The 22,420-nt window shown below is 38.1% G+C and overlaps 2 protein-coding genes across 2 annotated transcripts; one reads left to right on the forward strand and one right to left on the reverse strand.

Moving 5' to 3' along the window:
• The first annotated feature begins 8,155 nt into the window (after positions 1 to 8,155).
• LOC111914160 (DNA-directed RNA polymerases II, IV and V subunit 9A) lies at positions 8,156 to 9,481 on the forward strand. Its single transcript, XM_023909912.3, has 4 exons — positions 8,156 to 8,313; positions 8,445 to 8,520; positions 8,843 to 9,001; positions 9,208 to 9,481. The coding sequence occupies exons 1-4, from the start codon at positions 8,285 to 8,287 to the stop codon at positions 9,286 to 9,288; spliced, it is 345 nt and encodes a 114-aa protein (XP_023765680.1). The 5' UTR covers positions 8,156 to 8,284; the 3' UTR covers positions 9,289 to 9,481.
• A 1,404-nt stretch (positions 9,482 to 10,885) lies between these two features.
• On the reverse strand, positions 10,886 to 21,366 carry LOC111914161 (uncharacterized). Its single transcript, XM_023909913.3, has 24 exons — positions 21,002 to 21,366; positions 20,758 to 20,890; positions 19,738 to 20,102; positions 19,319 to 19,485; positions 18,955 to 19,191; positions 18,765 to 18,874; positions 18,600 to 18,677; positions 18,409 to 18,515; positions 18,032 to 18,126; positions 17,837 to 17,955; positions 17,650 to 17,753; positions 17,476 to 17,553; positions 17,068 to 17,146; positions 16,797 to 16,965; positions 16,033 to 16,103; positions 15,563 to 15,643; positions 15,396 to 15,466; positions 15,003 to 15,099; positions 14,861 to 14,920; positions 14,358 to 14,412; positions 13,727 to 14,124; positions 11,607 to 13,655; positions 11,466 to 11,524; positions 10,886 to 11,376 (listed from the first exon to the last, which is right to left on the reverse strand). Exons 3-24 carry the CDS (start codon positions 20,085 to 20,087, stop codon positions 11,181 to 11,183), a joined length of 4,830 nt encoding a protein of 1,609 aa, XP_023765681.1. The 5' UTR covers positions 20,088 to 20,102; positions 20,758 to 20,890; positions 21,002 to 21,366; the 3' UTR covers positions 10,886 to 11,180.
• Positions 21,367 to 22,420: the final 1,054 nt, after the last annotated feature.

A 22,420-nucleotide genomic window follows, 5' to 3' on the forward strand; every position in this document is an offset into this window, starting at 1 on the left:
AATAATCACATTAAAAGTATAATGTATAAGTACTAGAGCATTCTACACAATCCTACTCTAGTTACTTTGGGAAATTGTGAAATTGTTTTCTAATCCATGAAAATGCATATTGTTTCTTTTTTTATGTCATTAGTGGAGTATGTGTGGTTAACCAACACACTAATTTGAGACTACAAAGACGAAATTATGGAACAAACTCAAAGTTTATGGTTGTTGATGGAGCTTTTGTGGTTAACCGACACGTCAACGTGAGATCATAAACGACATTGAGGGTGTCAAGTAGGTTCGCATGATTATTCACATTATTTGTGATTCTCAACATCCCAGTCACAAATCTAAGAGCATAATCTGAGATTAAACATGTCATTGAATAGTTCAATGAATCTCAAAAGATCTAGGAATTTCATATAGAGTGGAATTGGTGAAGTGCTTTACCTAATAAATTCGCAATTTGATTACGACATCCTTCTTATTATTTCAAATTGTATTTTTGAATCTTAGCCTTAGATATTAAATTGGGTTAAAATATTAAGGATTGAATCAACTAACTAAAATCTTTATCTCTTATTTTAGATTCCTAGGAATGGTGATCTTCCTCCTCCTCCTCCACCCACTCATAATTTCACTATGTTGTCAATTTTGTCAAAAGACAAGCTTACTGGTCCAAACTACATAGATTGGATGTGTAATTTAAGATGAAACTTTGCTATGAGAACAAAGACTATGTTCTCACAAATCTTATTCCTAAAATTGATGAAGCAACTGATACTCCTGAGGAAATAGTTGAACATAAACAACACACTGACGATGTCACGAAGGTTGCTTGCATTATGATTGCAACCATGGCACCTGATCTACAGAAGTCCTATAAGGACTATTAGCCCTATTCAATGAACTTGGATCTTGCTCAAATGTTCCACAAGAAAGCAAGGGAAGAGTGTTATGAAGTCGTCAAGACCCTAATGGCATGTCAATTAAAAGAAGGAGAGTCTATGTGTGTTTATGTGTAAAAGATGCAGAGACACATGGAGAGAGTAAAGAAGCTTAATGTGAATTTCGACAAGGATCATGCCATTGATATGGTTCTCAACTCCTTGCCAAGTAGTTATGATCATTTTATCTTAACTTATCATTTGAACAATACTGAAACCACATTAATTCAGCTCCATAGTCTATTGCAAATTGTTGAAGTTGGAATGAAAAAGTCTCATTCAAACAGTTATGCAAGTGCCCCAGTCATGAATATTCAACAAGGAAAAGGGAAGAAAAGGAAGGCTTATTCTCAACACATGTGGAAAGGGAAATCCCACATTGAAGAGTCTAGTGGTGAGTCAAAGGGACAAGTCAACTTTGATGCTCCTCCTGTCAGTGATCTGAAAGAAGTTGTGTGCTTTCATTGTGGCCAAAAGGGACATTATATGAGAAGTTGCCACGAGTACCTACAAGAAGTGAGAGAAGCTAAAGGCAAGGTGTCTAGCTCTACATCTAGTATGTACTCTATTGAAATCAGCAACACTAATATTTGAAATTCATGCATCATTGATACAAGATGTGGTTTTGTTACGCCTAGTTCTCGGTATGAATTTATCTTTGCAATTGTTATATTCTCCTTGGAGAACTCGGCGAGTTGGAAGCCTCAACTTGTCGAGTAGAAATTGTCTTGACCGCGGGGTTTTATGAGGCAACTCAACGAGTTGAGGTGCCTCAACTTGGCAAGTTGGCCGCTCAGGGGGAAACCATAATATTAGGGTTTCGCACCCTATTTAAACACCTTAAGTCCCAGGTGTTGGCCTCATTTCTAGCCTCCATAGTCCCTAACCCTAATCTCAAAACCCTAAAGTGTAACGACCCAAAATTTCACGTCCAAAAATTTCGTTTATAAAACATTACATAGAAAACATTAACAATTAAAACATTGTTTAGTTGAACTACTTCACATCGAAAACCAAATTAAAAACCACAACATTCGGTTAATCAAAATATCAGAGTATCAATCCCAGAATAAACTCGTAACTGCGGAAACAAGAGAGTGTGTGTGTGACATGCTACTACCGTGCCGGCTCCTTTCCCCTAGCTGAGGAGGTACCTGAAGCCAAAACTGAAAATCGTAAGCACGAAGCTTAGTGAGTTCCCCCACTGTACCACATACCATATAATCTCATAACATAACATACTGCCAGGCTATCCGGGGTGCCTGACTACCCGGTACGGCCATTCTGGGGTGTCGACTACCCGTGCGGCCATTCTGGGGTGCCGTCCTACCCGTGTCAAGCCATTCTGGGGTGCTGACTACCCGTGTCAAGCCATTCTGGGGTGCTGACTACCCATCGGTCCTAACAACCGATCCTTGGGGACTAGTCCCCTCCTACTACCTCTATCGCATATAACATAACAAGCCAGCATGTAAACATATCATCACGTACTGTCGGACATTTCTGGGGTGTCTGAACTACCCTTCGGTCCTATCAACCGATCTCTACTTCTATCTCATATAACATATCATGCTATCATATAACATATCAGGTAGTAGCAAACCTAGATGATATCACAAAGACAATCATCTAACATACGACTCCTACTGGTGGGCCGGCATTGTGGCCGTAGACCCACCGCTACTGGAAGGTAACTCTGTAGCACCCGGTTCCTGGTACGTAAATGTTATTTGAGTATTTCCTTTCTTTTAGCCTTGGACTCGGCGAGTCATAGGTCCGACTCGCCGAGTGGATGCGGGACCCGGGACACGTTTAAGTTGGCGACTCGGCGAGTCGATATCCTGGACTCGGCGAGTCACAGTTGTTGGATGAAACCCTAAGTTTCAGGGGTTTGCACCCTATTTAAAGGACTTATCCGCCCAGGCCAGCCCCCATTCTCTCCCCAGAGCTCCCAACCCACGTTCTAAGCTTGTTCCTTGAGAGTTTGAGGCTATTGTGTGTGTTCTTGAAGGTTTTGAGGAAGAAGGGGAAGTAGAGCAAGAGGAAGGAAAGGAATCCAGGCATCTTTGCACTCTTTCAGCAGTTCCTTTGAGGTATAATCCGTTTTTCCCCTGTTTCTATGCTTATTACTTCATGTGAATCATTCTTGAGCCAAACCCCAAGTTTGTATGTGCAAATTATTTCGTAATAAGCTGATTGGCCCTTAGATCTAGGCAAGATTGAGCTCCAGGAGCTCAGATCTGTTAGCTTTATGGCCCCATGTTTCTTGTTCACCCTAGATCTACCCTTTTGAGACATTTTGAGCCCTAAAATCCATATTGGTGAATATCCACACGTAAAGTTGGAAACTTTACGTGTGATTTGTGTTCTAGAAGTCCAGATCTGTGAATGGCATGGACTGGAATCGAGCAAATCTATGTATTTAGTGGGTGCATGGCAACGACTCGGCGAGTCGTTCATATGACTCGGCGAGTCTGTTCGCGAGTCTCCGAGTTTGTCCCCTTTTCGTAGTGTCGAGTGAGCAGTGAGTCACGGGGTGTGACTCAGTGAGTCGGAAGCTAAACTCATCTATGGAGGTACTCGGCGAGTCAATGCCCTGACTCGGCGAGTTCAAGGCAATCTCCTTAGATCAAAAACAGACTCGGCGAGTTGTTCATACAGCTCGGCGAGTCGCGGCATAAGTGTTCTTCGGATGAAGATGGACTCGACGAGTTGTTCATACAACTCGGCGAGTCTTAGCATAAGTGTTCATCGGATGAAGATGAACTCGACGAGTTGTTCATACAACTCGGCGAGTAGGATAAAGGACTTGAATATTGGTTAAGAAGGTGAACCCGTCGAGTCGTCGCCTAACTCGACGGGTAGGATCGGGATTCAGGGCAGTCGTTTGGATAGGGACTCGACGAGTTGGAAAGCCAACTCGGCGAGTCGGGTCAACTGAAAGTTGACTCTGACTTTGACTTAGGGCATGGTCAGGGGTAAAATGGTCATTTTACCCAAAGGTCAGTGAGCAGTGTTTGATTGAGTATGTTGTGGGAATTACAGCCGGAGGATTTCCGGAGCAGCAGCAGCAGCAGTAGTAGGCAGTCAGTTTCCGATCAGATCAGCAGCTACTTCGAGGTGAGTTACCTTCCAGTAGCGGTGGGTCTAAGGCCACAACGCCGACCCACCAGTAGGAGACGTATGATAGATGATTGTCTTTGTGATATCATCTAGGTTTACTACTACCTAATATGTTATATGCTAGCATGATATGTTGTATGTGATAGTAGTCGAGTTCGGTTGTTAGGACCGAAGGGTAGTCAGACACCCCAGATACATCTGACAGTATATGATGATATGTTTGCATGCTGGCTTGTTATGTTATATGCGATAAAGGTAGTATGAGGGGACTAGTCCCTGTGGTCGGTTGTTAGGACCGACGGGTAGTCAGCACCCCAGAATGGCTGGACATGGGTAGTCAGCACCCCAGAATGGCTTGACATGGGTAGTCAGCACCCCAGAATGGCTTGACACGGGTAGGACGGCACCCCAGAACGGCCGTACCGGGTAGTCAGGCACCCCAGAATAGCCTAGTAGTATGTATGTTACGTGTTTGTATGGTATGTGGTACGATGGGGGAACTCACTAAGCTTTGTGCTTACAGTTTTCAGTTTTGGTTTCAGGTACCTCCTCAGCTAGGGGAAAGGAGCCGGCGCGGTAGCAGCATGTTACACACACACTCTCCGGTTTCCGCATTTACGAGCTTCACTGGGATTTGTACTCTGATATTTTGATTGAATGTATGAATTGGCTTTTAGACATGGTTCACTTTGTGTTATGATTTGATCAGACAATGTTTTTAGTTATTAATATTTGCTAAAGTAATGTTTTTAAAACAAAATTTTTGGTCGTGAAAATTGGGTCGTTACAAACTCACCTCAAAGTAGTTGCTGATCTGATCGGGAACTGACTGTCTACTGCTACTGCTGCTGCTCCGGAAATCCTCCGGCTGCAAATCCCACAACATAATCAATCAAACACTGCTAATTGTCCTTTGGGTAAAATGACCATTTTACCCCTGATCATGCCCTAAGTCAAAGTCAGATTCAACTTTCAGTTGACCCGACTCGCCGAGTTGGCTCTCCAACTCGCCGAGTCCCTACCCAGACGATTGTCCCGAATCCCGTTTCTACTCGTCGAGTTAGGCGATGACTCGACGAGTTCTCCTTCTAAGCTGATATTCAAGTCCTTCATCCTACTCGCCGAGTTGTATGAACAACTCGTCGAGTTCATCTTCATCCGATGAACACTTATGCTGCGACTCATCGAGTTGTATGAACAACTCGCCGAGTCTGTTCTTGATCTAAGGAGATTGCCTTGAACTCGCCGAGTCAGGGCATTGACTCGCCGAGTTCCTCCATGGATGAGTTCAGCTTCCAACTCATTGAGTCACACCCCGTGACTCACTGCTCACACTCGACTCTACGAAAAGGGGACAACTCGAAGACTCGCGAGCAGACTCACCGAGTCTGATGAACGAATCGCCGAGTCGTCGCCATGCAATCACTATATACGCGATTTTGCTCGATTCCAGTCCATGCCATTTACAGATTTGGGTTCCTAGAGCATGAATGACACGTAACTTTACGTGTAGATACTCACCAATGAGGGATTTAGGGCTCAAAATGCCTCAAAAGGGTAGATCTAGGGTGAACAAGCAACATGGGTCCATAAAGGTAACAGATCTGAGCTCCTGGAGCTCAATCTTGCCTAGATCTAAAGGCCAATCAACCTATTACGACTTATATTGCACTTACAAGCTTGGGGATTGGCTCAAGAATGACTTAAATGAAGTAATAAGCATAGAAACAGGGGGAAAACGGGTTATACCTCAAAGGAACTGCTGAGAGAGCACAAAGATGCTTGGATTCCTTCCCTTCCTCTTGATCTACTTCCCTTTTGCCTCAAAACCTTCAAGAACACACAACAATTGCTTCAAACTCTCAATGAACAACTTAGAACGAGGGTTGGAAGCTCTGGGGGGGGGGGGGGGGGGGAATGGGGGCTGGCTTGGGGTGGATATGTTGTTTAAATAGGGTGCAAACCCCTGAAACTTAGGGTTTCATCCAACAGCGGCGACTCGTCGAGTCCGGAATATGGACTCGTCGAGTCACCAACTTAAACGCGTCCCGGGGTCCCGTCTCTACTCGACGATTCGGACCTATGACTCGTCGAGTCCAAGGCAAAAAAAATGGAAAATACTCAAATAAGATTTACGTACCAGGAACCAGGTGCTACATAAAGCCTTTTTTGAGTGTTGTGAGCTCTTTGTGAGTGTGTTTTGGTGTGTTTGAAGACCTTGTAAGAAAGAGAAGCTTGGTGCAAGGTGGTAATTCAAGTAAGAACCTTCAAGATCTTGATTCTTTGCATCATTTCCAGCATATTTCGGGTAAAAAGTTCTAACCTTGCTCAATATTTGATTAGATCTCTTTTTGGGTTAGTTTTGATGCTTTTAGCCTTGTTTAGGTGGTTGATGGGGTTGAAGGACGTCCCAAGTGCTATTCTTCCATATCTATGGTCCTCTTGAGCTATTTTGGCATAAAGGTGCCAACTTTATGGTCTTAAGGGCTCCATGCATTCATTGAGTCCATCTTATAGCTTCTTTTGAGCATTTGAGCTTCTTCTTTGTATACTTGAAGGTAAAGTTGGAAACTTTATGTGGTATTTAAGCTCTTAGGGCCAGATTTATAGTTTGGGGTTAAGCCTTTGGTGATTTAGTGCTTAATGATTAAGTCCTTACCCTTTTTAAGCCTAGGTTTGGGTTTTAAACCCATTTTGGTGGTTCTTAGGGGTAAAGATGGAAACTTTACCCTTCTTGAGGCTATTTCAGTTAAGATCTAAGTCATGAAGCTCTTAGTTTCATTAAGGACGGCTTAATGTATTAAGATGTTGAATTTTTGGTGAACTCGATGAGTTGATGGAGGAACTCGGCGAGTTGGACCGATTTCCCCCGACTCTGCAGACTGATAGATAAACTCGGCAAGTTCATGGATGAACTCGGCGGGTTGAGTCAACTCGGATTGTTGACTTTGACTTTGACTTTGGTCGTTGACCAAAGTCAACCACCTTAAGGAAATCTTTTATGTTCAGGGGTTGAGTTGAGTCAATATTCGGAGTCGGGATCCATTCAACCACCTTTCTGTATTCAAGGTGAGTTTCCTTATCGGGTTTAGCGGGTCTAAGGCACCAAGGTCGGCCCATGTTTATATTATGTTGTTAGTATGCTAGTTGTCTTTGTGACTCTTGCATGTGCTTGTGTTATTATGTATTCCGGGCTTAGGCCCGATGGCGGGCGGGACCTGATGGATATCTATATGCTATGTATCTCTGTGATTATTGCATGTGTAAGTGTTATTTTGATATATGTTATTATATGATTGGGTGCGGCCCATTTTACCGAGCTCAACTCAATGTCGGACGGGGTCCGAAACCGGGCGGGGCCCAATATATGTTTATTGTACGTTTGGTATGTGGTATTTTGGAGGAACAACGCTCCTCTTTTTTTCACTCTCTCAACCTTTCAAGCACGCCGCATGCACTTAAATCGCTAACCTACCGCCAGTCGATCCGTGAAGACGGCACAAAGAATCGCTAACCTAACCTATCTTCTCTCAATTTCATAAGGAAGATCGGCCAGGCTCTCGAATCCCGACGCATTAGTAAGTCCTCGCCTTCTCAGGCTCTCGACCTCTCTCTTGAACCCCTGAATCAGAAATCTGATTTGAGTGATTTTTGTTTGCAACTTACAACCTATGAAGCTGAAATCTATTTGCAACTTACAACTTATGCTGAAATTTGATTTGTATTGTATTGTTATGTTTGCTCATTATGATTTTATACAAGCCATGAATGATGAATTTGAAATTTGGATTTTGTTTACTTTATTGAAACTTGTTTAATCTGATGAAGTTGGTTTTCTGTTGAAATTTGTTTAATCTTTTATGTTAAAGTTTTATCTATTATGTGTTGCTTAATATGTTGAATCTATTGAAATTTTATGAGGTTGTTTAGACTAGTTTTTAGTGTTTTTGTTTGGTATTAAATTCGGCTGAATTTGTTTATCTTATTTAGAGTTGCTAAAATATGGGTTAAAACCCAAAACACATCACCAGTTACATTATTCTTTTAGAAAAAAATAAAATAAAATAAAATTGTATTTCGAAATTCACCGGTTCCCCAAATTACATCGTCTCATTCTCCGGTTCCCATTTTGAAATCATTCACTCACCCCAACTTCAACCAGGTGCTGCTTCAGAGCGAGAGGAGATAAATTTCGAAGATCACCTCTTTTTACCACAAATCTAGCCAAGATGAGTACCATGAAGTTTTGCCGAGAATGGTAACTATAGTTCTTCTATGATCATTTTGTCATTGATCCTAAAGTCAAGTCGCAATATTCGTTCCCACACATGAGCACCAACTGTTTGTGTAAATGTCTGAGTTTGTTTTTTTAACAATTTGAACTCGCAGCAACAACATTCTCTACCCTAGAGAAGATAAAGACCAAAAGATCCTCCTCTATGCTTGCCGCAACTGCGATCATCAGGTGACATGCAACTACCTTTTGCAAACCCTAATATTTTTCGCGTATGTCGTAAACGTTGTATCTTTTGTAACTTAAACAAGTCGAAAAAAGCTTTTTGTTAGAAACCCTAAAAATGTGTATCAGTCTTGAAAGGCGTTTCAGAAAGACGTTGAATTTTCGAGCTGAAACTGTTTCCTTTGCATAATCAAAACTTATAGCGAGTTATGAAACCCCAAGACATTAAACTGTGTGACTAGTACAAGATAAACACAAAAGTGGCAAGGATGCCCCTTTCTAATCTCTTGAAAGTTCATTCAGATCACTAATTAAAAATTAAAAACAGGAGGTTGCAGATAACAACTGTGTGTACAGAAATGAGGTACACCATACAGTTGGGGAGAGAACTCAAGTCTTGCAGGATGTTGCTGCTGATCCAACTCTTCCCCGCACTAAAGCAGTTAGATGTGCTCAATGTGGTCATGGAGAGGCTGTTTTCTTCCAGGTATTAACATTAACAAACACTTTTTTTCTTTTTTTTTTTTTAAACTCACACAGTATATGCTCTATGCTATGCTTCCTTTCTTACTAAGGTGTTGTTTCTTTTTGATTCAATAGAAAGACTTAATGTGAGCATAACTTAAATCTTGATAGAGAAAAACTATTTACAAATAGCTAATAGTGTTTTTTTGTTTATTATTTATATGTCAGGCAACTGCAAGAGGGGAAGAAGGTATGACATTGTTTTTCGTGTGCTGCAATCCCAACTGTGGCCATAGGTGGAGGGATTGAGAGACAAGAAATCAGTATGAATTTTAAAGGTTTTTTTGGAACAAACCAAACTTATGATTGATTGGAAAATGTGGATGAAAATTTGTGACATTTTTAAGTGTGATCCTAATCCTAATGATGACTAATGTATGATTAGGAGGAATGTGAGTTTGAATCACTTCATCTATGAAATGGTGTCGAAAAGTTAAAGTTAGTTTGTTTTAATCATAACTTGCTTTAGTAGAGTTTGAATCACTTTAACCAGATTGTGTGAGGAAAATGAAATGTGAGTGCACTATAGACAAAAATCACTAAACAACGTTTATTTTTGGGGTTTTTTCAGCTAAATCATATGATGCGCATTAAAACTTAAACATTGCAATATGCTGTATACTTTTTATGTATAATAATAGTAATAGTAAAAATGTAACTGTATTTCCTCAAAAATAATAGCAACATTTATAGTTGGTAATGTTCCCAGTCTAGTCTAGTCGGTTAAGGTCTAAGAAGAACCTAAAGGAGGTTAGTTGATAAGTGGTGAGCCTAGAAAGAAGATAGATTGAAGGTTATAAGTAAGTTGGGTTGTGTTCTTCTGGTTAGAAGCTCCCTTAATATTTTGTATTGGTGAAGGTTGGAAGTTGGATTTTGTTCATCTATCTAACTGTATTTTGTGTAATGTTTGCATTTTGTTTGTGATGGGAACATACATACATACATCATATTCGGATTGTATAATCAACAAACCAATGTGTATTGTTGACAATAATACTAAGTAACCATAAGCATGACCACCATTAATGGTGTATTATTTAGTAGTATTAATATGAACATTGCACTGCATTGGCAACGGTTTGTAAGTATGAAAATGGACCTTACCTTGCATTATTGTTTCATCTTTTATATTCACTATTCAATGTTTTGGTTGTTAGGAGTTGGAATATGTTTGTTTATCTTCTATGTTCAATCTAATTGGCAATACACATACACTAACCACCAAAGAATAACCATGCTATGCTGTATCATAACAATTGCCAAATCGTACACTAACACTCTAACAGTAGCAGTTGTCAATACAAGAACCATAACCACCCATTATAAATACCTATCAACCAAAAAGCAACAATGGTGAACATAACACAAACTAACATCATCCACAATACCACCTTATTGAATCAAATAAACTTTTCAAAGTCAAACAAGCTATTGTTGATGTGTTTTTTCAATTTACTTCTATACATGGAGCTTTTTCATAATATAATGATAGACATATTACCAAGAATATTATATAAGCCTCTAATAAGATCTATTTTTGCAAATAAGATTATTCTTTCGACGTATTAAAAAACCATCTAAATACAGATCAAAAATGCTCTTCAACCCCTCCACCCCATAATAATAATAATAATAATATAAAATAAAAATCACTTGAAGACAAGCTCTACTGATAATTAAATCCGTGAGATCTGATTTTATCAAAGCAAAAATTATATAACTAATAAGAATCTAAATATTCTTCGCTTTTTCTGTTTACTAAAATATACAAAGGATGAAATGGTCATATGTATAATAATAATAATAATAATTAAACACACAAAGCAAAGCAATGACAACCGTAACATGGACTGAAATGTTTCGACTTTCTGTTAGATTGCTTTAAGAATCTGTCTGTTTGTTTGTCTGTCTATGGTCTATACAATTATCATCTCCTACTACTAAAATCCAAGAAACCAAAGCAATCTTCATAATGCCAAATGCCAAATGCCCTTTAGAAAAAAAAAAACCTAGAGGTTCACAAGTCATGATAATTTATCTACAAGTAAAAACCACCAACCAATTTCGCAACACTCTGGCTTTTTTCCCCCTACAAAACTGTGCTTTTTAAAAAAAAAAAAAAAAGAAAAGAAAATTGAAAGCTACAAAGACGAAAGTGTCCTTGTAAACCAGTCTGATAAACGTCTCATCTTCATTGAGTTATCTTTATTTCTCCCAAAGTAAATCTCGGCGTTCTCTAACAACACCTCCACATCATGTTTCATTGCTGCAAATCTTCTGTAGTAATTGTTCTCTAGTCTCGATTGGATTACATCAAGTGTCAAAGGCACCGGAAACCTACCAACAAATTCAAATTTCAAATTGTAACATTTCCTAACCAACTTGACTTGTTTTTGTGTACTAGAAAAGATATATACATAACATACCTGTTGATAAATGTTGATGACTGAGATACTTGTCTCAATTTCTGAACACCATAATGATCCTGCAATAGGTTGAAAAAACCCAATCAGTCTAACATTATTGTTAGTAGGAATTCAAAAGACGAAAATGCCCTCAGCACACACCTCAGAAGATTTGTTTCCTGATTGTTCGAGTTTAGCCAAAGCACGGATAAGCTTATTTCTAACATGATCATCAATACGTGGCTCCTCCAACACATTAGCAGCAGCATCATAAAGCTCCCAAGGACTATGCAGAAGGATTTCAGTGTCGCCTTTATACTGAACAGAAAACCTCTCCCATGGACTATCAGGAAACTCAGCATCTTTAGCCTTCACCCCCACAATCCTCCCATTCCACCACTCCCCAGTGTTTTCGTCCCCTTCGTTTTTCCACCACACCTGGCATTTGTCGCGACACCTCCAGTCCCTCTCCATTGCAGCATCATACCTGCTTCTTTCAACTAGAAAGTCAGGGAATCCGGTAACTTCCGGAAGAGTCAGCTTGAAGGATTTTCCAGCAACATTGGAAGACTGGTCCTCAAACTGCAGGGTCATTTTGCAGCAGCCTTCACCGGATCCAGGACGTGTTGAGTATTCCAGATCTTTGACTTTACAAAACTCCACGTCTCTTATGTTTCCCTTCAGTGATCTCCATGGAACCATCTCTCTTGAATTGCTACCCTCAATGTATTCTTTATGACCCTGTCTGAAGTATACTACTTCATCCCCAAGCTGAGGAATATAGCGGGACCCCTCCTCATGAGTCGAAAGCATCAACCATGAGCTTCTTGTTAACTGATGTGTTTTCTTTTTCTCTGGTGACCTATTTTTCCGATTATAATCAACGCTTCTTCTCGTTCGTGTCGATCTTAATCCAACGGTATGTCTTGAATTCAACCTACCCTCATCACCTCCATCCGTGGAATACTTTTCTTTACTTGAAGTGTCTTCAGAAACATCCACATCATCTACAACCCTCAAATTCACATTCCTACGTGTCCCATGGATTCGGGGCTCGATTCTTTCGTTTTGATTGTCTGTGTTAGATGTACTTGCTTCACCGTTAATTGACGAATTTGCCCTTGTCCTGGTTGACTTTGACCGTCTGTAAACTTCTTTAAACATCTTATCCCGCGAATCGGGCTTTTGGGTCTCTTGAATATCCTCTGAATTTGTTAACTTTGTTTCCGGAAGATCCGAGGTTGAGTCGTCAGACAACATTGTACCTTCTCCTCCGTTTCTTGATTCTTGTACCGATGATCTAATCGTTAGTTTTGTTGGAGAATCTTGGTCTTTTAAAAGCACACTTGACTTTATTCTAAACTTTGTCGGCATCAGGATATGGGTCTCATTATCCTGCTCGGACTTGACCATTTTGCCCTTTTCAATTTGGACATCGAAAGGACTTGTGGGAACCGTGAACTCCTCCTTGTTTTCGAATGTCGGTTCTTCATTGACGAAATTGCCCTCGGGGCATGGCGATGATTTAGCAATTGGTTCAGAGATTCTTGAACGTTTTGATGAACGGGATTTTGCCCCTCCCCATTTAATATCTCCATCTTTATATCCTTCAAGAAGGCTTAAATGATTCATGTTTTGCATCGATAAACCGTTTTCATTACTTTCAAATTCGCCATTTCCTATAAAATCCTTACTCAATTCATCTATCGAAGACGGGCCCGCAACATCATCTATCTTGTTCTCTAAAACCAACCGCTTTCTCGGAAGTTTGAACACCAATCGTCTTTTTCCAGTCGGAATACGCGGTTCCGGACTTTCTTGGGGAATACCCGTGTCTTCGGATGCGATTTCTTTACCTTTTGAATGTCCGTTTTGGTCATTTTCGAACGACATTTCAGTTTCTTCACTTCCGGCTTCGGTTTCTTGCTGACTTGAATAGCTTTCGTATGAATCGCCGCCTTCTTCTTCTTCTTCCTCTTCTTCATCTTCTTCTTCTCCCTCGGAGGCTTTTCCGCTTATTCGGGAAAGAAAACTTAGGGCATTTCGGGCAGCTACCCTTCTTGGCCTTGAAGATTTGGACTGAGACGACTTCTTTTTAGAAGCTTTTTGACCGAATCTTGACTTTCTGCTTCGATTGTTTCTGATTGCAGTCTCTTCACCATCTAAATTCCTCCTTTTCACACGTCTCCCTGAAGATGTCATGAACTCAACCTGAAAAAAGTGCAAAAAAATGTCAGGAAAAGGATGCTATGCTACTATGTGGAAGTGAGATGGAGACTTACTTCTGCCTTGATCTTTTTCTTTTTAGACCTACGGATACTAGTAGTGTCGCTTTGATCCTCTGTATCTCCACCACTGCATTCCAAGCTGCCCGAAGCATTTGAACTCAAACTTCCTTGTTCTCCTCCTGACCGATACTCCTCGGTCACATTATACTCAGAATCATTTTCATCACTTTGTACTTCTATCTCTGGTTCCCAATCCATGGCATCAAGAAATTCTGGAAGTGGGTCCATTAAGATATCCAGGTCAGCAATTGGTGGGACCTGGTACTCTTGGTCAAGACTGATGTCGGTTCCTACAGCAAACCTCACAGAGGATGGCCTCCATTCAAACCCTAGAGCTCCTAACCGCCTTTGTTGGTATGTGCTTTGGTAAGGCTCCGGGTATGGAATCATGCCTAAAAACAAAATTTGAATTTTAGAAATTATTAAATGTTAGAAATGGAAAAAGGGTAACTCTCAAATTTTAGAAATTTCATTTCTTGCATTAATCATCTAACTTATTAGTAACTTTTAAATAAAGCCACCGTTGTACAAACTTGAATAAAATTTGGTTGACTTTCAAACCATTTGACCAATTTGACAAGTTGCAGATAAAATTATAACCAATTCAAATCTCTTTTGAACAAACCTGAATCACAAAGGAGATCTTGCATATTCCTTCGATAGGGAGCAAGTTGTGTTTCCTGGATATTAGGACCAAAAAGCATAAAAGATTTAAGATCCAAAAACAACAAATTTATAAAACCCACGGTTGGTTACATTATTATCTTGAATAACTATGTAATTTTTTAGAATTAACCATACATTGAATATTATTTTCAAAAAAAAAGTTTACATTGAATACTTTTCAAAGCATACCATATACTTGTCCTAACTTAGCATGTGGAGTTCAAAAGTAGTTCTACCAATTCCATTCTACTTGTCAAAATTAATGATTTTGACCAAAAAAACATGTAACATGCAGATGCAGATGCAGATGAAGATGAAGATGGAGATGGAGATGGAGATGGAGATGGAGATGGAGGGTTTTTATAACAGAATTAGAAAGTTGGGTGGTTTTTATAAGGTTTTTGATAGTTACATGGTTTTATTAAAGAAAAGAATTAAGTATTTCTAAAAAAGAAAACTAACTTGGTCAAGAACATTTCCATGTGCGTCTTGGACAAGTGGCCTGTAATCTCCAAGAAAAAACTGGTTGCCACCCTCATATAGTGTCAGTATAAAAACTGACTTTTTATTTATATTTTATATAAAAAAAAATATTTATTTATACCTGATCATACTTTGCATCATTTTGTGCCTCTCCTTGGCCAGTGCTTAATATATATAACTGACCAACCTCATCAGACAGTATAATGGATGTCCCATCCCTGGTGATATACAATAATAATTCACAAGAAAACAACAGCTAAGTCGTTTATATAGATAGATCATTATTTTAGGGCTAAATGCAAGAAATAGCAATGTACTTTCAACTTTCTTTTTATTAAGGCATTGTACTTTGGAAAATCTTATCCACCCAACTTTCATTTTTTTTTTGAAAAAACAAATGGAAATTGCTTTGGATTTGGATGACATTGCTATAAATTATAATTGGGTCGATTTTTCAAAGTACACTTTTATAAAAATGTCTGAATGCATGACACAGATTATGCTGTCAACTTACGGAGAGAATTTTCCATCAACTAGCTTGAAGCGTCCGATTTCAAATATACGAATAGGCAATCCTTCCCAAATCTATATATAAATAATTTATAAGCAAAATGAAATCATTTAGTAAAACAGATCAAATGAAAAATAAATAAAGTTTTAAAGATGTAAGTAAGTACTCACATCCCACACTATTGTTTTTCCATCATATCCAGCACTCATAGCTATTCGTGGATTAAAAGGATGAACATCCAAAACATAAGTCTACAATTAATATCACAATCATTACAAAACAATTAGACACGTTTATCTTATTGAATTAGGAATACTTCTTGCGTGAAAAGTAACATACTTTATGCCCCTTTTTATATGTTTCTCTATACAATATATATATATATATATATATATATATATATATATATATATATATATATATATATATATGTATGTATGTTTCTTTTTAAGGGACTTATGTTATCAGTATCAAATGTTACACCTTTTTAGGCAAAAAAAAAACTCATTACACCTTATTTATGTTCCCATTTAAGCACTACAGTTTATATTTATTGATTTATTCTATTATTTTACGATACTACCCTTCAATAATATTACCATGTTTTCATAAAGCTGACTCCAAAGTGCAAAGGACTTACAGATTCACTGTGACCAGTTAAAGAATGGACTAAGCTACCATCAACAGCATTCCAGACACATATTCTGCAATCTGCATCCATTAGAAATGAACAACAACTCATTTGGGTGGGAGTGGGACTTCTTTATTCCATAAAATTTACAACTTCAGCAAGGAATTATGCAGCATACAAAGAAATAAAAATACTAGATAGATCCACCTTAGAATAGAAGCTAATTGAGCAAAATGTTAAGAAAGATGGTTTTTACTATTTTGTAAGAGAACCAATATGAAAAAAAAATGTTTTTTATTAGAGCCAAATTATTTGAGAACTGTAGAACTTTCATAAAAGCCATTTAATATTTGGGTAAATGATAGAAACCTTATATTTTATGCCTCTTTACAGGCTTTTCTGTAAAGGAGATCAAATAGTTGTCTTAATACTGAATAGTTCAAGAAAGTTAAATATTATGAAATGGCTTCCATGGAAAGCTTACAATACTCAACTGGATTTCTAGCATTTTCCCTTTTTTAAAGGTTAAATGTGCATTTATGTAACAAGATTTAATTTTTTCCCAACCTATGCAAAAAAAAGCGGTTTTTTATGCAAAAATATGAACCAGAGTTTCATTAGGATCATAAAATGCAATGTTTTACTGGTAATTGGTTAAAATATGGAAAAGGGTAAAACATTGTTTGCATATTTTATATATTAAAGGAAAAAAAAAAAAAAACAGTTTGTTGGGAAAAAGCAAAGGTGAAACTTTTAAGATACATTAAACCTACCCATGATGGCAGCAAGGACAAAACGGTTGTCAAGGCTCCAGACAATCATATTAACACCACGTGGTGTCGGCAGAATCCTTTGCCGGGGACCTCCTCGTGGTGGTTGTGGTGGCATTGGTGGTGGAGGAACTTTCAGGTGATACGCTCGTGTCCACCTTCCAACTCTTCCCTACAATTCCAACAAATGCCAATGTACTTTCATTTAATTTAACACATAAATGACAAGGTATAAAAAAAAAAAATTGGAAGGCTTAAAATAGCACACACTCACATGAGATCTACGTGATTTTGGAACCCAAATAATTGCACTTCCATCTCGGGAACAAGTCACAATGTTGTCATGGGTAAACCTGAAGAATACTCAAACAAAAGTGTGTGGAATGGGATAAATCTTTTAGAGCTAAATGGAAGAAATGGCAAATCACTTCCATTTATTTGGATGAAATTGCAATAATTGGGTCAAGTAGAATGCTATAATAAACAAATCAATAAACTTTTTCCTTGTTAGGACATACTACTTGATATATTCTATCCAAATATAGCACTGAATATTACATTCTATTTGGATGATATTGTTATACTTAGGTAAGTAGAATTCTGTAATAAACAAAGCAATACACATACATTGCTATTTTCTTGTATTTAACCCAATTTTTATAAAGAAAAAATAAAAGAGTACCATGTATTCTTGAATTTCGGAAGGTTTTCTTCTTTAGAAGCATCAGATAGAGAAAATCTAGAAGCCACAGCACAGCCACTGCATCAAAAGACAGAAGGATTTGTACTTTTTTAGCCATGAAAAAAAAAAAAAAAAAAAAAAAAAAAAAAAAAGTTTAGAAAATTTTATTTGTACCTAAATTGTACATAATTAACATCATTTTCATGCCCAGCTAAAATATCCATCTCATGATTGGGTTGCTCCGGATCATCATTGCTAGGTTTACACGCATTCCAAACCTACAAACAAAATGCACAAAATGAAAACAACATAAACAAACAGAATCTAAGTCAACAAAGGAAGTTGAAAATCCCGATTATACCCTTGCAAAAGTGTCTGAGCTTCCAGTGACAAAAACAGTTCCACTAGCATTGAATGCACAGCAAAATATCTGATGACTTTGAGGAACAAAATTTGATGTTGATGGGCCATTGCTTTTCCCTACCAAAACAAAGGTATACATACATACATAACTCATTTATAAATATTTAATCATAAAAAATAAATATTTACTAACCAGGTTGAGGTTCAGGAGGCTTAGGAATGTATATTCTTGGACTGAATTGAGAATGCCTAGCATCCCAAATCCTACATGATCCATCATCAGACGACCTAAACAAAAAATCAAAATTCAAAATCAAAATAGAATAACATCATATAAAGCTACAGATAATATCCATTCTGTTCAAATCATAGGGGAATCAGTCAGTAACTAAGGGGTGTTTGTTTGGATGTGAATCTTTATGGGTTTCTTTGACATCTGATTAATGTTATGAAATATGGGCAAAGAAGTAATTTTACTCCACCTTTTGAATTTTGATAATCCTTTTTTTTTTGTCGTATCTAAGTCTAACAAAACAAGGGTAAATATGTAATTTTTGAGAATAAACTTACGACAATAGCTGATAAACGGAGCCCAGCCTAGGACTAAAGGCAATTGCTGTAACTGCCCCTGTGTGACCTCGTAAGACTGAAATCGGAAGCCCATCTGCTAGCCTCCACTGTCAAAAAAAAAAAAAAAAAAAAAAAGTTAACTAAACCAAAATGAAATTATGAATATATATATACTTTTAATGAGATCTTACAACTCGAATAATGCAGTCATTTGAAGCAGAAGCAACCAGTGCATTGTTGAAGCTCACAGCAAGGTCTGTAATGTCACCCTATTTGATTTTGAAACATAAAAATGATAAATCAACTTCTAATTATTAAAATTAAGGGTTAAAAAAGGAATTTTAAGTACTACTCACTTCGTGTCCACGACAACTGGCTAAGCAATATGCAGTTTCCATTGACCAGATTTTTACAAGCCGATCATCCGAACCAGTAATCACATATCTCCCTAATCGATCAAATATTGCTGAAAAAAAATAAAACATCACACATAAAACTCATAACTGACTTTACAAAATATATAAAGATTTTGAAAAGCTGAGTTACCACAATAGACAGCATTTCTATGGCCTCTAAGCTTCTTAAGATTCTCCATCTTTTGAACCATGGTGGATGGCTTGACAATGGCATAAGAAGCTGCCCTGATGGATGGGGCCCGGTGATGCCTTGCAAAGCCTCCACCAATTTCCCTCAGCCCAAGCCCACGCACTTGATCCGCTTGCATATGAGGCCACCTCATGAACCCTGGTGGGCCCCGTTTCACTTCCTTATTCTTCACATCACCTGAATAATCATTCATTGTTTCTTTCACTATCAATCAAATATCCAGATAGGAGAATCTTGAAAAACAAAAAAAATAAAAAAGGTTTAAATTTATAGTTTTTTGTGATCATATTTGGTCAGATAATACCATTCAAAAGTGAAAAGGAGCCAGTGCCCAAAAGAGTAGGGACAGCAGCAGCATTCAATGGAGTATTTACAATGATGCCCTGTGATGATGATGATGATGATGAAGCTGCACCACTTAACAGTTGCTTCAACAGCTTCACTAAGTGATCCTTCTCTATGTGAGGATACCTAACCAAACACAAATTAAACAAGACTCGGATCACCCATCACAATAATGTTTGAAAAGAACTATTGTATGCAATTATAGCTGATGATGATTGAAGAGTTAAATGCAAAAAATAGCTATACTTTGGTATAATAGAAGGAAACCCAAATCATAAACAAACAAATGGAAGTACATTATTTTTTCTAGGTTTTAGCCCGATGACTTAATATACAAAATGAAGTTGAATTAAAAGAAATAGAAGATGGATAGGATACCTTTCCACCAACTTATTGTAGCTCAAAGGGAAAGACTTGCCATCATCATCTTCATCTCCACTTGTAGCACCAGTTCTTGAATACCAAGCATGATATCTTCTAGGCAACAACTGATGCTCAAGAAGCTCATTCCAAAACTGACCATATGTCCGATGACATGGCCCAGCTGACAAGAAATGCATAATCAAAAAATAAACCTCTCGAAGGTCAATATCTGCTTCACCTTCATTTCCTCTTTTATTATCCATCTCAACAAGTTGACCTCTCTCCTTCACCTTTCCAGAAAAAGTCAACGACTTTAAACTCCCACTAGCTGGTTCATTGGGAGGAACATTCTTGTGAAGAGCCATATCCTCTTTTCAATCCTTAAAAATATGCAAAACATGTTAATCTTATGTATAACAACACTATATATATGCTTAATGCAAATCAAGAATTTTGTTTTGTTTTGGAGGGTATTCATGTCTTTTGCATAGATGTGGGATCGAGAGTGAATCCAATGCATTCCAACTGGATTTCTAGGGCTACTTTCGATTGTGAGGATGATGAGGGCATATATGTCTTTTACACAGACATGAGAATCCATGTCCCACCTTTTTGGGGTGGGACATGAAAATGCAAATTTTGTCCTATTGGTAACAATGTAACATCACTTCATAACATCTTTTTAGGGGATGCTTCATAATATCAAAATTTTATTTTCTTAGATTAGAAAACACCACAGTAAAACTATCAGCTTAATATATCCTTTTATATCATATAGCAGATCAATCCCTCTCCTATGTGTCTAATGTCAACAGTAGAAAGACTTTTTCATGCACCTCGATGCCATAAACAATTCTAGTTAAGAAGCAAACTTTTGAACAGCAAAAGGCAGAATCTCGCATATAACAGATATTTAAATTACGGGGCCCACGTCAGGAAACTAGATACTCGGTCAATTAAACGATCGAGCCCTAAAAAACATCAAAGAATATGGAACTCTATGGGAAGAAACAAAGGAGTAGAGGGAAAACTCACAGTTTCAATAGGTTAACCAGATGGGTAATCACAAGAAACCCAAAATAGGTTGTAAAACCCTGACAATCCACCATACCCTAGCATTTCACTCCAGATTAATACACCGCCACCAACTTCAAATTATCCAATTTTCCTGCGGATAATACAATAAAACGAACAAACAAAACCCAATTGAGATCTAATTAAACATGCAATAACCCTTATCACGCTGATAAATTATACAAGATTTAATGAAAAGAATTACCTCGTTTTTTCGCTATGAACGATGAGATTTTTGCGGGTTGAGTGAAAGTGGCGCAAGAAATCTTAAATGTGGATCCGGAAGAGGAAGAATTTGGATAAAATATCGACAGAAGAAGAATTGGAGTTCAAATATTATGTAAGAAAAATCAAAACAGAAAGATAAGTTGGGGAATCAATTAGAGTGATGATGGGAGCTCTTCTTCTACTATTGTAGCCGAATGTTTATTTTTCTTTTGGGAAAAGAGAGAAAGAAAACGCTTAGGCAGAGGGCGGAGGAGAGAGAAACAAAGACGAAGCCTTCGGTGAGAGAAAGCAAAGAGAGGAAGAGAGAGAAAGAGAGAAAGGATGCGTTTTAAACAAATCTTGAGACTCAAATGGAAACAAGAGATTTCTTGAGGTGAGAAAGTAGAAATACATAATATCATCGCCTTTTTTAAATTCTGTCCCTCAACCCCTCAACTATTTGCTTTGCGGTTACTCCTCTTCGTCAAGAGTTTTTTTTTTTTTTTTTTTTACTTTTTTACCTAAACATAGATATTTTGAAAAAATAAAAACAGTTATAGATCCGCATTATTTTGAGGTGTCATTCTATATTCTTGTGGGTAGAGCAACAAATCTAGGAGACATGCATATTTGGTCTACTACCGGAGTTGATCAAGGAGACCCCTTGGGACCACTTCTTTTTGCCTTTGTGTTGCATCCGCTTTTGCATAATATTAGAGACAATTACAAACTCCTTCTACATGCATTGTACATTGATGATGCCATATTTATTGGAGATTTGGAGGAGGTAGCCAAAACGCTAGACATCATTAAGGTTATTGACCCAAAATTAGGCCTTCAGTTGAATATCAAGAAAACCAAGCTCTTTTGGCTCTCATGTGATGGTAGGAACGTAACACCCTGAATTCAGGAGGCCTAAAAAGGAAAGGAAACCTCAGATAAGGGAGTGACTCGTCGAGTAGATGGGTGACTCGACGAGTAGGAGCGCGATTTTGGTCACGGGTTAAGTGACCTACTCGACGAGTCAGAGGACTGACTCGACAAGTTAGCCAGGTTTTGGGAAAACCCTAAATCAGGAGTTGGTGCCCTATTTAAGCATCTTATTCTCATTCTATCAACCTCATTTGTAGCCTCCATTGTCCAGAACATGTCCCACGAAACCTTGGTGTTCTCTTTGAGTGTGTGAGCCTTTATTGAAGGATTTAAAGTGTTCTTGAAGTCTAGAAGAAGAAGAAGAAGAATGAGGTTGGAGGTCCAAGGAGAAGGTTGTAGATCCAGGAAGTTTGCTTCATCTTCTTTGTTTTTTGGTAATCAAGTTCTCACCTTGACTTCTAGTTTTATAGATCTCTTTATGTTCCTTTTTATGGAGTTTATGGTCCAAGAAGGATGTCTTGTGGGATTTGGACGTCCCCAAGCT

Source organism: Lactuca sativa, chromosome 6 (genome assembly GCF_002870075.4).
Source record: "Lactuca sativa cultivar Salinas chromosome 6, Lsat_Salinas_v11, whole genome shotgun sequence".
Taxonomy (NCBI): domain Eukaryota; kingdom Viridiplantae; phylum Streptophyta; class Magnoliopsida; order Asterales; family Asteraceae; genus Lactuca; species Lactuca sativa.

What these genes read in the sequence shown, in the direction of transcription:
- LOC111914161 (XM_023909913.3), bottom strand. Translation starts at nt 20,087, where the DNA reads ATGGCTCTTCACAAGAATGTTCCTCCCAATGAACCAGCTAGTGGGAGT. An exon ending in CTCCTTTTCACTTTTGAATG is followed by an intron (nt 19,192 to 19,318) that starts GTATTATCTGAC and finishes ATGATTATTCAG; the next exon opens with GTGATGTGAAGAATAAGGAA. An exon ending in CAGGAAACAAATCTTCTGAG is followed by an intron (nt 11,525 to 11,606) that starts GTGTGTGCTGAG and finishes AACCTATTGCAG; the next exon opens with GATCATTATGGTGTTCAGAA.
- LOC111914160 (XM_023909912.3), top strand. Translation starts at nt 8,285, where the DNA reads ATGAGTACCATGAAGTTTTGCCGAGAATG. An exon ending in ATGAAGTTTTGCCGAGAATG is followed by an intron (nt 8,314 to 8,444) that starts GTAACTATAGTT and finishes TTGAACTCGCAG; the next exon opens with CAACAACATTCTCTACCCTA. An exon ending in GCCGCAACTGCGATCATCAG is followed by an intron (nt 8,521 to 8,842) that starts GTGACATGCAAC and finishes AATTAAAAACAG; the next exon opens with GAGGTTGCAGATAACAACTG.